This window comes from Leptopilina boulardi, unplaced genomic scaffold, assembly GCF_019393585.1.
Source record: "Leptopilina boulardi isolate dan_hultmark-lab unplaced genomic scaffold, ZJU_Lbou_2.1 LbouV2_362, whole genome shotgun sequence".
NCBI lineage: Eukaryota > Metazoa > Arthropoda > Insecta > Hymenoptera > Figitidae > Leptopilina > Leptopilina boulardi.
Window position 1 is genome coordinate 1,422,610 of NW_026137932.1, and position 16,677 is coordinate 1,439,286.

The 16,677-nt window shown below is 23.6% G+C and overlaps 2 protein-coding genes across 5 annotated transcripts; both read right to left on the bottom strand.

The window, feature by feature from the left end:
• Window positions 1-75: 75 nt before the first annotated feature.
• Window positions 76-10,356, bottom strand: LOC127286790 (venom metalloproteinase 3-like). 4 transcript variants are annotated; one of them, XM_051313370.1, is made up of 12 exons: window positions 10,120-10,333; window positions 4,674-4,728; window positions 4,291-4,493; window positions 4,030-4,122; window positions 3,632-3,912; window positions 3,408-3,537; window positions 1,512-1,677; window positions 1,304-1,430; window positions 1,008-1,172; window positions 737-872; window positions 328-438; window positions 76-235 (listed from the first exon to the last, which is right to left on the bottom strand). In XM_051313370.1, exons 1-12 carry the CDS (start codon window positions 10,174-10,176, stop codon window positions 143-145), a joined length of 1,617 nt encoding a protein of 538 aa, XP_051169327.1. In that variant the 5' UTR covers window positions 10,177-10,333; the 3' UTR covers window positions 76-142. The 4 variants fall into 4 exon arrangements, with proteins under 4 accessions (XP_051169327.1, XP_051169326.1, XP_051169330.1 ...); XM_051313369.1 differs by lacking the exon at window positions 10,120-10,333 and adding an exon at window positions 4,892-5,133; XM_051313373.1 differs by lacking the exon at window positions 10,120-10,333 and adding an exon at window positions 5,074-5,123.
• A 962-nt stretch (window positions 10,357-11,318) lies between these two features.
• Window positions 11,319-16,315, bottom strand: LOC127286791 (uncharacterized). Its single transcript, XM_051313374.1, has 2 exons — window positions 16,177-16,315; window positions 11,319-14,891 (listed from the first exon to the last, which is right to left on the bottom strand). The coding sequence occupies exon 2, from the start codon at window positions 14,802-14,804 to the stop codon at window positions 11,409-11,411; it is 3,396 nt and encodes a 1,131-aa protein (XP_051169331.1). The 5' UTR covers window positions 14,805-14,891; window positions 16,177-16,315; the 3' UTR covers window positions 11,319-11,408.
• Window positions 16,316-16,677: the final 362 nt, after the last annotated feature.

Below are 16,677 nucleotides of genomic sequence, written 5' to 3' on the forward strand. Positions count from 1 at the left end.
AAGGGATGACACCACCCTCCAATTTTGACCAACTTAAATTTAAATTATTAAAGTGAAATAGATAACTAGATAAAGTAGTGGTGTAAATTTGTTTATTTATAGAATTTTTTTTTACAAATTTTAAAATGTTCGAAGACAATATTTAATTAGAAACATTATAGAATAAAGTATTTGCAATAGAAGTCGCCTCAATTTCGTCTAAGTCTAATTTTACACACTCTCCCCTCAAGCAAATCTAAAATTTGGAACAAATTTTTTTGTTAAAACATTTATTGCATATGAATTATTATTATTATTATTGAGAAGATTGATTAAAAAATTACTCACTTTTCCCAAACCGCAGGAGGTTCCTTCAAGTGCCGCTTGTATCTCCTTTGAATATGAGAAAAAAAGAAACTTTGCGTGACATCTTATATTTGTACAAATATTTTCATCCACCTTAATTAAAATGTCAATCTTTTATATTATTTACTATAAATTATTTTTTTTTATTTCAAGTAAGATTTAAAAAATTCAAAATGGCGGATCCAACATATCGAACAGAAGAAATGAAAAATTAATTCGAATTTTTAAAATCTGACTTCATATTCGTATTTGGCGACCCTTAAAACCCCTCGAGTAACAAGTTTCAAGTATACAAATTGATTTTCTATTTTCTCGTCCGCCATATTGGATCCGCCATTTTGAATTTTTAAAATCTGATTTCACATAAAATAAATGTGTTTTTAAAACCTACACTATATGCTTTGCTGTATCCTTTACTTTGGCATTGTTCATCAACTGTCTTATATTTACCAGGCAATATTCTTAAGATTTGTTTATCAGTTCTATTAATAGCCGGATTATTACGAAGACATTTAGTAACGTCTTGACTGAAAATAAGTTTAAACCACATTATTCAATATATATAACGAAGTAACCCCTCTGGAATTTCAATTAATTTCTCTAAAATTTTAAATATATCAAATAAAATATATATATATATATATATATTAAATAGTATAAACCTTAAGTAACTGGAAATAATATCCTTGGAACATTGAGAAAAGAAATATCGATTTTTGTTATTTGTTTTATAGCTCATAATGAAACCTTCGTTAAAAGGACATGATTCTGCCCCTGGTATATTATTACGAAAATCCGCTCTACTACCGTCATGAGGAGCTCCGAATCTTGTTAAATAAAATAGTAATGCAAATTATTATTATTAATTAAATTTTTGTGAATTTTTACAAACACAAAATTAATTTATCATTAACTTATTTAATAAATAACATTTATATTTTAATTTGACGAATCTTACAAATGACCAAATTCATGTGCAGCACTTGAAATACCCATAAAATTAACATCATCCATAATTATCGCTGTGGATGTAGTCATATAAAATTGATGATTAGTTTGACAAACTCCTTTAATTGTTGCTATACCTTGAAATTTTTTTTGACTTAATACGTTTTATTCTAAATTAATTTATTATTTTAACAGATTAAAAAATATTTAATACCGACCTAATGTTTCCTCTTTATTTTTATATGCTTCCGGATTTGCACCTAATAATACTGCAATATCGTAATTTTCTCCCAATTTGAATTTATCTTCCATATACATAAAGTGTTGAAACAACATCATGTATGACTCCGTTATTGTAAATGGATTACTCGTTTTAAATTGATCCTTTAAATGCAAATAAAATGTGTAATTTATAATCTTGTATTAATTGATGCTCCGGATCTTAAAAAGAGGTGAATTCACGACACAAATTTTGGTGGAATTGAAAATTTTGAAATTTTTTTAATATCAAATTCCAAAGATAAGAATCAACTGTTAAAATTTGAATTCAAAATTTTTAATACAATTAAAACTTGTGACGTTAATTTCAATCTCATTTTAAAATCCAAAGCCTCAATTGTAATTTTAAAATTTTAGTATAGAATTCAGAATTTATAACAATACTTCTAAAGAATTCATATAAAATATAATATTTTTAAAAAACTTTTATGAAACATAATGTTAAATAATAATTCCTTATTGTTTTATTAGCTATTTTATGATGTTAATTCTCTAAATTAATCTTTTAATGTTTATTTTCGTGTCTTGGAAAAAAAAATTTAAATTATAAGTCGACATGAAAATAAATATTAAAAGATTAATTTAGAGAATTAACATCATAAAATAGCTAATAAAATAATAAGTAATTATTTAACATTATGTTTCATAACAGTTTTTTAAAAATATTATATTTAATGTGATTTATATATATATAGGGGAATAGTGTCAGGGTTGGACACTTGGCTTTTTTTAAATAAGAACACTAGCGCCACCTGTGTGCGTACGTGTCGAATCTTCTAGTAGTGTAACCTAACTTTTTATGGCATTACATTTTTGGAGAATCAAAAGTAGCGTCTCCTATATGATTTCGGTGCAATCGAATAGACAAAAAAAGTTTTGTTTGACTTATGAATAAACCTAAAAAATGTGTAAAAAAAGCAAGAATTCGGCAAGGTAAGCTTATTGAATGTATTGTGGGGTAAATAATTTAAGAAGAAAAAAAGTGAAAAATCGAATCGCGACACATGTCTGGTTATGGTTAGCACAATTCGAAAATGATGCTTCTAGTTAGGGTTGGACACTTTATACAGTTAGGATTGGACACCCATATTAATTATGAATTTGACACAATTTATAAATCAATTTTATTTTATTGATATTTCAGTGCAAAATTGTGCCAAAGATATTAGAAAAATAATACTTAAATTGTATAAATTTTGTTCATCATTTCATTGAGTTATTTTGAACAATAAAGCGTTATTTTTTGTAATTTGAGTTCATTCCTTTTTTAAACCCATGAAGCTTTACAATTTGTAAACAAAAAGTAAAGATAAACATGAAAAAATAAGAATAAAAACCATTACAAATGTTATTTTACGTTTTTACCAATAATGCGTTTCGATTTTCAAAAAGTGTCCAACCCTGACTAGATTTTTTTTTAAAATGTTTATAACTTTTTTAATTTTGAACCAATCAATTTACGGTCCACAGCAAAAGTATTCCTCTTTTGTAGATCTTTCCACCCATATACCACAATTGATTGAATTTATCTAAACAAAATATTTATAAACAAAAAACTAAAACTGTGTCCAACCCTGACACTATTCCCCTACATATATCAAAAATAAACGTTTCAACAATCCACGATTATCATTCTCAATATAATCTGTAATTAAACTCAATTTTATATATTGCATTCATTTCAGTAATATCACACCGTCTTCATTTTTAATAATATTTACTCAAAAAGAAATTTTTAAAGAAATATATTTTTGTTTGATATTATAACCTATACTTTGTCAATTTTTTTTTGTTTTTTTTTAATTCGTTAAGAGAATTATCAAACTAAATTTTACCTGACACAAAACAATTCCAGCAATGCTTAGACGTATTGATGGATTTTTTAAATCTCTAAAATAAAGATCTACACCATTCCAAAAAGTTAGGGTATAAGCCACAGTTTTAACAATATCATTATTGAAGGATCTATATACAAAATAGAAAATGTTAATTCCTACTAGTAGAAAATTGAATAAATATTTATTAATTTATAATATTAAATTAAAGTGTAAAAACTTACTCAAAAAGTGTTTTATCAACATAGACTAAAATTTCCGGATAAACTGTATTTGGTGCATTTAAAATTGATCTTTTCATTCTATGATTAGATTTTTTCAATATATGATCATAATTATTAATTTCTTTAAAATGAGGAGTGGAGACTCGTTTATAAACTACATGATAATTCTTAGTGCTGTCCATATTCTCAGATTTATAAATTGCATCTGATAAAACATTACGACGTTTACGAATGTAATTATTTAATGGACGAATCACTTTATCAGAATCAATAACTCCATTCTAGCAAAAATTTTAAAAAATAATTTAAAATCAAATAATTTGAAATAAAATTCCTAATTCTATAATTTTATTATACCGTATAGTAACACTATTTATAAATACTCATAAAATACTTACGAATTCTGAAATTCCTCTTTTATTTACAGTATGAGTTATTGTAGACTGTGTTTTTTCATCTTGATAAAATGTAATATTCACTTTCTCCATAACCTGGAGCATTTATTAAAATAAGACATAACAAAAATTTTATGTGGTAAAATCTTCATTAATTACTTATTTTAAATTATTTTAAAAAACAACTAAGGCTTACTAAATTGAATAGTAAGGACACTATTTTTATTCAAAATAATTATATTCTAAAATTAATTATTTACTTACATCTTTTTGCAGAGTATAATTAAATATATTTCCATATCTTTGAGCTGTCCATACATTTGTATCTTTAGTAGTAAAAAAATCTTCTACGGATTGCAAAATTAACTCGCGTTCAGTGCCATTTTTATTTTTTAATTTAATTGAAATTTCATTAGTACTTCTTTTGTGAATAGAATGTTCAACAGAAATTACTTCATAATCAGATACTAAGGAATTAAAAAAAATATGAATAATTTTGGGTCTTTATAAATTTTAAGCTGTAAAAATTATAAAAGATTTTTCGATTTTGTTATTGATAGTACGTAGTGGTTTTTTAAAAATATTTATTATTAATAATCAAAAGTATATTTTTAAATTATAATTTTTATAAAATAAACATATTGTACCTTTATCAGATGTATGAGACTGTTTCAAGAAATAATCATCAAAATTTTGATGAACCTAGAAAAGTTTTTTTATTCTTTGAATCCATAATGAATATTTTTATCTTACATACATAATAATAATAATTATTATAAAAATAAAAAATTTAATAATAATTATAATAACAATAATAATAAAGTTTATTGTAATGTTTATATTAATTTTAAAAACGAAAATTTACCTCAAATGTGAATGTTGGTGCAAGAAATGCGTAAATTAAAATACAGATGTAAATCATTGTTTATTGCAAAAATGATTAGGTCTTTAGAACACAAAGTTGTCTATTATATTATGAATCACTCAAGTAATAATTTTTTTTGTTTAATGTGAAAATTAAAAAAAAAAGTCAAAATTTTAAATTACCTTCCGTTTTCCGTTAATGAAAATTTCTTTAGATTAAATTACTCTGAGAAGACAAATTTTAACATTATATACTGCTTACAAAATGTATCAAATATATAGTGATTTTAAATGTTTGTATTTAATTTTTACTTATCTCACAAATTCTTATCAGCGTACAAATAATTACATAGTTCAAAAAAAAAATTTTAATAAACAATAGTTTTAGCACACGTTTCTTATTTTTTTTAAGGTAACTGACCCAAGAAGAAATCTGTAAATTATTCACTTTATCTAAATCTCTTCTTCACATGTATGTGTGTTGTTATACCAAAATTCATGTAAATATTGTTTAAATAGTTGGCAATAAAATCCCTATAATTCGTGTAGTTGTTTTTTAAAATTAATATTAAAATATCCCCATGTTATATTCTTTAATAAATAAGTATATTTATTAATTATAAATTATGATTAAAATGTGATTTTTCCAAAAATTGTGAAAATTTAAAAATTTCCTATAGGAGAATGAAATTAAATTTTTAAATATACTAATTATAACCAATTGCTGGAGAGTTAAAATACATAAGATTTTTAAGGAAAATTAGAAATAACATTAACATTAAAAATATTTTATTTATTATTCCAATATTTATAGTATAAAAATAATTATGATAATCAGATAGTTTTATTGAAAAATAATGATGATAAAATTTCAAAAAATAAAAAGGTTGACAAAAAAAAGTATTTAGAAAATATTTTTATATCAGAACTCGATTTTATCTATTTCTAACATGATTTTTTTATACCATGTATATTTATTTTTTGAAATATTTAGAGATTTAACTTTCAATTAAAATTTTTTTTATATTTAATTAATTATTTAATTAAAAATAATTATATCATTTTTTAGAAAACTTTTTTTATCAAAATTAAAAAAAAAATGTTCGCATTTTGTGGGATTAAAATTATATAATTTATTATAAATAACAAAGAAAATTAATTATAGATTTTTGTAATTTCTTGAAAAGGATGTTGGCTATCATCGAAACGTCAAAAAAATAAACATATTTTTTGGATAAAAAAATTTAAGAAAATTACTTTAGATTATTATTGGCCTAAACTAATAAAATATAATTACGCACTGCCTTGTCCCCGACCTTCTTTTACATTGGCATAGATTATATACTTAAATTATTATAAAATTATTAAGTATAATAATCTTTTTAATCACATACTGAATAAAATGGGATAAGATTGGAAATTTCCATTTTTTTTATTTGAAAAAAAGCGAAACATTTACCCCCCCCCCCCCCTCTCTCTCTCTCTCTCTCTCTCTCTCTCTCTCTCTCTCTCTCTCTCTCTCTCTCTCTCTCTCTCTCTCTCTCTCTCTCTCTCTCTCTCTCTCTCTCTCTCTCTCTCTCTCTCTCTCTCTCTCTCTCTCTCTCTCTCTCTCTCTCTCTCTCTCTCTCTCTCTATTCTTGTGTAATATAATTTATGAAAATATAAAAAAAATTTATAAAAATTTAGTTTTCATTTCTTTATTAAATTGGATTTAAATTAAATTAAGGGGTGACACCACCTCCAATTTTGACCAACTTAAATTTAAATTATTAAAGTGAAATAGATAACTAGATAAAGTAGTGGTGTAAATTTGTTTATTTATAGAATTTTTTTTACAAATTTTAAAATGTTCGAAGACAATATTTAATTAGAAACATTATAGAATAAAGTATTTGCAATAGAAGTCGCCTCAATTTCGTCTAAGTCTAATTTTACACACTCTCCCCTCAAGCAAATCTAAAATTTGGAACAAATTTTTTTGTTAAAACATTTATTGCATATGAATTATTATTATTATTATTGAGAAGATTGATTAAAAAATTACTCACTTTTCCCAAACCGCAGGAGGTTCCTTCAAGTGCCGCTTGTATCTCCTTTGAATATGAGAAAAAAAGAAACTTTGCGTGACATCTTATATTTGTACAAATATTTTCATCCACCTTAATTAAAATGTCAATCTTTTATATTATTTACTATAAATTATTTTTTTTTATTTCAAGTAAGATTTAAAAAATTCAAAATGGCGGATCCAACATATCGAACAGAAGAAATGAAAAATTAATTCGAATTTTTAAAATCTGACTTCATATTCGTATTTGGCGACCCTTAAAACCCCTCGAGTAACAAGTTTCAAGTATACAAATTGATTTTCTATTTTCTCGTCCGCCATATTGGATCCGCCATTTTGAATTTTTAAAATCTGATTTCACATAAAATAAATGTGTTTTTAAAACCTACACTATATGCTTTGCTGTATCCTTTACTTTGGCATTGTTCATCAACTGTCTTATATTTACCAGGCAATATTCTTAAGATTTGTTTATCAGTTCTATTAATAGCCGGATTATTACGAAGACATTTAGTAACGTCTTGACTGAAAATAAGTTTAAACCACATTATTCAATATATATAACGAAGTAACCCCTCTGGAATTTCAATTAATTTCTCTAAAATTTTAAATATATCAAATAAAATATATATATATATATATATTAAATAGTATAAACCTTAGGTAACTGGAAATAATATCCTTGGAACATTGAGAAAAGAAATATCGATTTTTGTTATTTGTTTTATAGCTCATAATGAAACCTTCGTTAAAAGGACATGATTCTGCCCCTGGTATATTATTACGAAAATCCGCTCTACTACCGTCATGAGGAGCTCCGAATCTTGTTAAATAAAATAGTAATGCAAATTATTATTATTAATTAAATTTTTGTGAATTTTTACAAACACAAAATTAATTTATCATTAACTTATTTAATAAATAACATTTATATTTTAATTTGACGAATCTTACAAATGACCAAATTCATGTGCAGCACTTGAAATACCCATAAAATTAACATCATCCATAATTATCGCTGTGGATGTAGTCATATAAAATTGATGATTGGTTTGACAAACTCCTTTAGCTGTTGCTAGACCTTGAAATTTTTTTTGACTTAATACGTTTTATTTTAAATTTATTTATTATTTTAACAGATTAAAAAATATTTAATACCGACCTAATATTTCCCCGTTTTTTTCATATACTTTTGGATTTGCACCTAATAAGACTGCAATATCGTAATTTTCTCCCAATTTAAATTTATTTTCCATATACATAAACTGTTGAAATAACGCCATGTAGGACTCCGTTATTATAAATGGATTATTCATTTTAAATTGATCCTTTAATTGCAAATAAAATGTGTAATTTATAATCTTGTATTAATTGATGCTCCGGATATTAAAAAAGCGAATTTACGTCACAAATTTTGGTGGAATTGAATATTTTGAAATTTTTTTAATATCAAATTCCGATGATAAGAATCAACTGTTAAAATTTGATTTCAAAATTTTTAATACAATTAAAACTTGTGACGTTAATTTCAATCTCATTTTAAAATCCAAAGTCTCAATTGTAATTTTAAAATTTTAGTATAGAATTCAGAATTTATAACAATACTTCTAAAGAATTCATATAAAATATAATATTTTAAAAAAACTTTTGTGAAAACATTGTTAAATAATTCCTTATTATTATATTAGCTATTTTATGTTGTTAATTCTTTTAGAGAATTATCGAACTAAATTTTACCTGACACAAAACAATTCCAGCAATACTTAGACGCACTGATGGATTTTTTAAATCTCTAAAATAAAGATCTACACCATTCCAAAAAGTTAGGGTATAAGCTACAGTTTTGACAATATCATTGTTGAAGGATCTATATACAAAAAAGTAAAAAGTTAATTCCTACTAGTAAAAAAATGGAATAAATATATATATTTATTTAAAATATTAAATTAAAGTGTAAAAACTTACTCAAAAAGTGTTTTATCAACATAGACTAAAATTTCCGGATAAACTGTATTTGGTGCATTTAAAATTGACCTTTTCATTCTATGATTAGATTTTTTCAATATATGATCATAATTATTAAATTCTTTAAAATGAGCAGTGGAGACTCGTTTATAAACTACATGATAATTCTTAGTGCTGTCTATATTCTCAGATTTATAAATTACATCTGATAAAACATTACGACGTTTACGAATGTAATTATTTAATGGACGAATCACTTTATCAGAATCAATAACTCCATTCTAGCAAAAATTTTATAAAATAATTTAAAATCAAATAATTTGAAATAAAATTCCTAATTCTATAATTTTATTATACCGTATAGTAACACTGTTTATAAATACTCATAAAATACTTACGAATTCTGAAATTCCTCTTTTATTTACAGTATGAGTTATTGTAGACTGTGTTTTTTCATCTTGATAAAATGTAATATTCACTTTCTCCATAACCTGGAGTATTTATTAAAATAAGACATAACAAAAATTTTATGTGGTAAAATCTTCATTTTACACTATTTTTATTCAAAATAATTATATTATAAAATTAATTATTTACTTACTTCTTTTTGAGGGGTATATTTAAATTTATTTCCATATTTTCGAGCTGTCCATACATTTGTTTCTTTAGTAGTAAAAAAATCTTCTACGGATTGCAAAATTAACTCTCGTTCAGTGCCATTTTCATTTTTTAATTTAATTGAAATTTGATTAGTACTTCTTTTGTGAATAGAATGTTCAACAGATATTACTTCATAATCAGATACTAAGGAATTAAAAAACATATGAATAATTTTAGGTCTTTATAAATTTTAAGCTGTAAAAATTATAAAAGATTTTTCGATTTTGTTATTGATCGTACGTAGTGGTTTTTTAAAAATATTTATTATTAATAATCAAAAGTATATTTTTAAATTATAATTTTTATAAAATAAACATATTGTACCTTTATCAGATGTATGAGACTGTTTCAAGAAATAATCATCAAAATTTTGATGAACCTAGAAAAGTTTTTTTATTCTTTAAATCCATAATAAATATTTTTATCTTACATATACAATAATAATTATTATAACAACAATAATAATAACAATAAGAATAATAATAATAATATAGTTTATTGTAATGTTTATATTAATGTTAAAAACGAAAATTTACCTCAAATGTGAATGTTGGTGCAAGAAATGCGTAAATTAAAATACAGATGTAAATCATTGTTTATTGCAAAAATGATTAGGTCTTTAGAACACAAAGTTTTCTTCTATATTTTGAATCACTCGAGTAATAATTTTTTTAATGTGAAAATTAAAAAAAAAAGAATTCAAAATTTTATATTACCTTTTGTTTTTCGCTAATGAAAATTTCTTTGAATTAACTTACTCTGAGAAGACAAATTTTAACATTATATACTACTTACAATATTTATCAAATATATAGTGACTTTTATGTTTGTATCTAATTATTACTCATTGTACAAATTTTTATCAACATACAATTATTTACATAGTTCACAAAAAGAATTTCCAAAATAAATAATAGTTTTAGCAGACGTTTCTTATTTTTTTTTAGGTAACTGACCCAATCGTTGAAATTTTAAGGGAAAAATTTTAATTCCTTTTTTTTAAAATTAACATAACAAAGCAAAAAAGAATAAATCATTTATGATAATTATGTATTTAAAATTAAATATGCTAATTGCAAAAAAATCTGTAAATTATTCATTTTATTTAAATCTCTTCTTCACGCTTATGTGTATTGTGTTATACCAAAATTAATGTAAATATTGTTTAAATAGTTGGCAATAAAATCCCTATAATTTGTGTAGTTGTTTTTTAAAATTAATATTAAAATATTCCCATGTTTTATTCTTTAATAAATAAGTATATTTTTTAATTATAAATTTTGTTTAAAATGTGATTTTTTTTAAGTTTCTTTGTAAAAATTGAAAAATTTTATATAAGAAAATGAAATTTGGACGCATGAATAAGCTCTAAACTAAATTTTTCAGACCTATATATGATTTGATAGAAATTCTTTAGAATATTAATTTTGCAGAATATTTATTTGTTGGAATATTAATATTTTAGAAAATTAAATTGATTGAATATCAATTTGACAGATATAATTCAACGGAAACTTTAAATTGCTTTTCGATCATTTGCATTTTCTAAAACATTAATATTCCAACAAATAAATATTCTGCAAAAATTAATATTCTAAAGAATTTCTATCAAATCATAAAAATCTGAAAAATTTGGTTTAGAGCTTATTCATGCGTCCCATGAAATTAAATTTATAATCATAACCAATTGCTGGAGAGTTGAGATTTTTAAGAAAAAATAGAAATAACATGAAAGTTAATATTAAAAATATTTTATTTATTATTACAATATAGTATGAAAATAATTAGGATAATCGGATAATGTTATTGAAAAATAGTCAAAACATCAGAACTTGATTTTCTCTCTCTCTGCCATAATTTTTTTATACCATGTATATTTATCCATAGTATCGTGTTTATACTGCAACTTTAATTTTAATACAGTGCCCAATCCTTCAATCCCTTCTGTTCTGATATTTGTTAGAAGAAATTCACTACCAGGTAAGAGAATAGCCTTCTTCTCCTTTCTTTCATAAAGTTGATCTATTTTCCCCCTTATATAAGGTCCATCAAATACCATTTCATAAACAACATTTATAAATCCATCCTCTGGATGAACAAAAAATCTTTTTGCAGATTCTAGATCAGTAGAAGCTAATGTAAATTTTTGCAGAGTTATAGTTTTATTAAGAAACAAATTATTTTCACCATAAATTGATTTGGATTCAACTCTAAAAAGTCTTAATTCAAATTCCTCGCCAGATTGTCTTATTGCTAAATTATATAAAGCAAGTTTCATTAGTTTTGCTTCATTTGTATTCGAATTTATTCTTTTATATCCTGTTGTAGCGTAATTTCGAATAGCATAATAATCTTCAAATGTTGCTGAAAAATATGCTTTCTGATCGTGATAATTTTTAATTATATTTTCAATTGATGTTCCTTTTTCAATTATATGTCTTTCTCTGTATGTGTAAAGGGCGTTGATTCTAAATATACCATCACTGTCGTAGATCCGATGATTTTCAAGACGAGTATCGTATCTTAATTTATTAAATAGCTGAGGATTGTTTATTAGAAAATTTTTACCCCAACTTGGTTCTTCTATTCTTCTGTTTACTATCCAATTATCAGAAAACCACTTCAATGTTGTATTATCAGGAAATATGTATTTATTTAATGTTGCATAAATTTGTTCCTCAGTATGATTTGTACGAACTTGTACATATTCAACAAAACTATTCACAAAATCAAGTTTAGTATTTAAACTCCAGTGTCTTAAGCAAACATGAATATATCTGGAATATAATAAATATGTACTATTCTCACAATTTTCATCATCGTGATACATTGTTATTCCAGAAAAAGAGACATTATTGGCTTTACTTCGAACTTGATTATTAAATTCATACATAATAGAATTGAATTCAGGTCTAAGAGTTTCACTATTTATTCTAATATATTTTTTCCCATTTTCAGAAAATTCATCAATTAGTAAAGTTAATTTTTTATTTCTAAATTCATAATCAGTTCTCAAATATGCCCTTTCTCTTAAATTTTCCGATAAAAACGTAAATTTATAACCATATCCAGTATAAGTTTCATTATTTACAATATTTACGTAAATTGGAATTTTTCCATTTAAAATGTTTCTAATAGGATTAGAGTTTATTGTTTTCATCACATAAATTGTATTTTTAATAAATGTTAAGTTAAAATTAGTTTTTTCTTCTAAAGCATTAATTATTTTTTCAAGTAAATTTATATCGTCTTTAGTTATAAAATTAAATGCAAATGCAGGATCTTCAATGTGTAATGAAATAACATTAAATATTTCATCATGTCTATTTAAAGCATTTATTAATGAGATTCTATATTCTTCTTGTAATGTATTAGAATTATTTCTTGTATATTCTTTTTGCAATATTATAAAGTCATGTGCTGTTTCTTGGCATACAATTTCTAGAAATAATGATCCGATAGTTGTGCCTAACAAAGAAAGAAGATTTTGTGTATTTATGTCTATCATATTTAAAGTTATTTCTTCATGATATTTGTTGAAAAATTTTATATTAGATACTGGACAAATATCTTTTTCAAAATTTTCACCAAATTTATCGAATAAACAAGGATAATATGGCACTAAATTTAATCCAAATTCTTTCCACCATTCAATTTTCCACGATTCTTCATTTTCTTTATAAGTATCTAAATGATGTAAATATTGTTTTAATTTTTCAGTTTTATATTCCATTAAGTTTTCCATAAATTTATTAACGTCCTGCTTAGGTGTCTTTAAAATTATAGATACCACAAGTTTTAGATAGTCAACATTTAAACCAATTTTTTCTTCAAAAAGTTGAGGATTCATAGCATTATTCAATAATATTAAATTATGATTTTCCCGTACTAAAGCATAATAATTGAATGTTTGGTTGGGATATGAAATTTGTAACAAGTCAAATGGTAATCGTTTTGAATTGGAAGAATCATTTTGTGCTATATTACTATGAGGATATAGCAATTTTATAGTAACTTCAGTTTGTTCAATATATTCAATAAGAGATTCTCCAAAAGCCGTTTTAACTAATTGTAAATCACGTATTTTATATAATTTAACAATTTCTTCAACTTGATCCATGTACAAATTATTTAAATTAGGTAAATTTTCTCCAAATTTACATTGAAATGTATCAGGACTATTTAAATATGCAACAAGTAAAGTATTACTATCTGTACTTATGTTAGTACAATAATGATCTATTAAAATTTTCGCTGATGTAGAACGACTTAGAAATGTAGAAAACGCTGTATGCAAATTAAAATTATTGTCATTATTTAATTTATTTTTTGTCTTTTTAATAACATTAAATGTATATCGAAATAAATCCTTAAAAGCCAAACGCCAAAATCGTGCTTCAGAAATAAGATTTGCGACATAATCATATGCGTATAAATACTTATTATTAAAAATATAATTAGAAAGAGCAGGCAGAGCAAAAAATTTCAACAAATGAAAATTTTTCTTCTCATTAATTAAAAGTAATTTTTCACTTAAATGTCCAGCTATTAAATATTCGTCAAACTGTTTATCATGATCCAATTTTATTAAATTACTGTGTTTCAAATCCCTATAATAGACAGTATTTGGTGTACCAAGTCGAAGAAACATTAAACCAGCTTGTGCATAAATATAATCAAGAGAAGATAAAGTAAAATTTTTCGTTGGTCGAGGAAATAGGGCCAATATTATATCGTTATATATTCTTTTTACTGATAATGAACTCAAAATTGATCTATCACCATATTCATTTTCAAATAATGCATCTTGAAGATGTTTTCTTGTTAAATTTAATATGTAATCAATTTCTAAATTTTCTGCAATGCGAAAGACTTCAGTTAAGAAACCATAAATATTACCATATTTTTCAAATACAAGAGAACTAATGATATAGTCAAACATAGCATTAACGAAAATGACATCAGGCTCTTCATTGCTTTTTTCACCATAAAGATCACTTCTTTTTAATAAAGATCTAATTAATTTAACTTTCATTGATTCATTATTATCATGGTCTCCTAAATATTTATAAAGTGCATTAACAATCGGAATTTTTTTAGTTTGATCAACTTCTGCCAAGTAATTTTCAATGAATAAAAAGTCACTTAGTATATTTAGGTAACTGAAAATTGGAATAAACTGTACTGCTTGCAGTGGATTTGGAGGTATTAATATAGTCATTCTCGAATTTAAAATTTTCTGTTTATAATTGATTGATTTTTTTTGTCTATAATAATAAGTTATGGAAGCTGTATATAGTCCAAATATCTGCAAAATAAAACAAGTATTTTTAATTAACTAAATTCAATGGTTAATAATTTTGTAATTCCTAAGTTTAATTTTAGTTATATTTTAATTAGAATTTTTTACGTTCATTTTTGCTGAATATAATTTTTTCGTATGAACAAGTTTTTTTACTACATAATTTTGATTAAAATAAAATCATCTATTTATATTGAAAACTTTTATTTAAAGAAATAATTTTAGTTTTTATAGTGAACACTTTTTCCACAATAAGATAATCAGTTTTTAGAATAGAACTGTAACATTTATTTACTGGCCATTTTGCACAGGGTGATGAAACTCGAAAAATTATACACGAGGGTTGTGTTATTGGCAAATTATATTAAGGGTACGGTCACACTATCTCATGCATGCACTGTCCATGCATGTAGAAACATTTGGCCGTTCACACTTCAACGAAATCTAGTGAATGTTTAGTAACTTTCTAGTTACAACCGAAATTTTTGGAAAATTAGCAGAAAGTTACTAAATTTTCACTAGATTTCGTTGAAGTGTGACCAGACAAATGTTTTTGCATGCATGCATAGTGCCTGCATGAGATAGTGTGACCGTACCCTAAGTGGAGAGTGTTCAATGTAGCTTATGTGAAGTGGAACATTTTCGACATTCATTACCCTGGGCAAAATGGCCATTATGAAATTATATCTTATTGGCAAAAATTGATGACGTTTATTAAATTAAATGTTTTTATATTTAATTAAATATTTAATTAAAAATAATTATATCATTTTTTAGAAAACTTTTATTTATCAAAATTAAAAAAAAAATTGATCGCATTTTGTGGGATTAAAATGATATAATTTTATTATAAATTACAAAGATAATTAATTATAGATTTTTGTAATTTCTTGAAAAGGATTGTTTGCTATCATCGAAACGTTAAAAAAATAAACATATTTTTTGGATAAAAAAATTTTTGTCAGAAAATTACTTTAGATTATTATTTGGCCTAAACCATATTCAACATTTATAATACTATGAAATCCAAAATCTGGCGTTTTAAATAAATTATAATTTATTTTAATTTATTTATTTACACCTGTCTATAGCCACATAGGCTGATAAAAGAGAATAGTCGCATACAGAAAAAATAAAAAAAAATTAGATGTTCATAATTAAATGCGCAGTTCTTTGAATCTGCGACTTTCGCTTAATAGAGACTGTTAAAATTTTAGAAAAATATGTTCTTAATATAATATATCAATTTTTTAAAAATTATAAATAATTTTTTTAATTAAAAATTCCATACCTGATATATTATTTATTTCACTCTATAATATGCGAATATAATTTATGTAGAATATTGTTACTGTAAGTTAGAAGTTGAAGTAAAATATATTTTATATTAGTTATAAGAATAGAAACAAATTTTCCTTGTTAATAAGAATTATTAGAAATATTGATACTTTTAAACTGAAAATTAGATTTTTCCATATAAATAATTTTCTTTTATTATTTTATTGATACAGTTGAAAAATTTTAATAATTTCCATTGAAATGATCAATGTACATAGAATTTTAAAATTTGATTGCACAATACTCAATTAAACTAGGTTATTAAAATTAACATAATTTACACTTGTGTAATGTATTACCTATTAATTTTTAAAGGCTAATTTAAAAATAATTTTTAAACATAATTCTAAACTTCGCAATTAAACTAATTTTACCTGAATATTTTTTTGATCAAATTCTAAACATTTTTTTTCTATTTTACTCTGCTGTCGAAAACAAATTTTGACTTTAATCA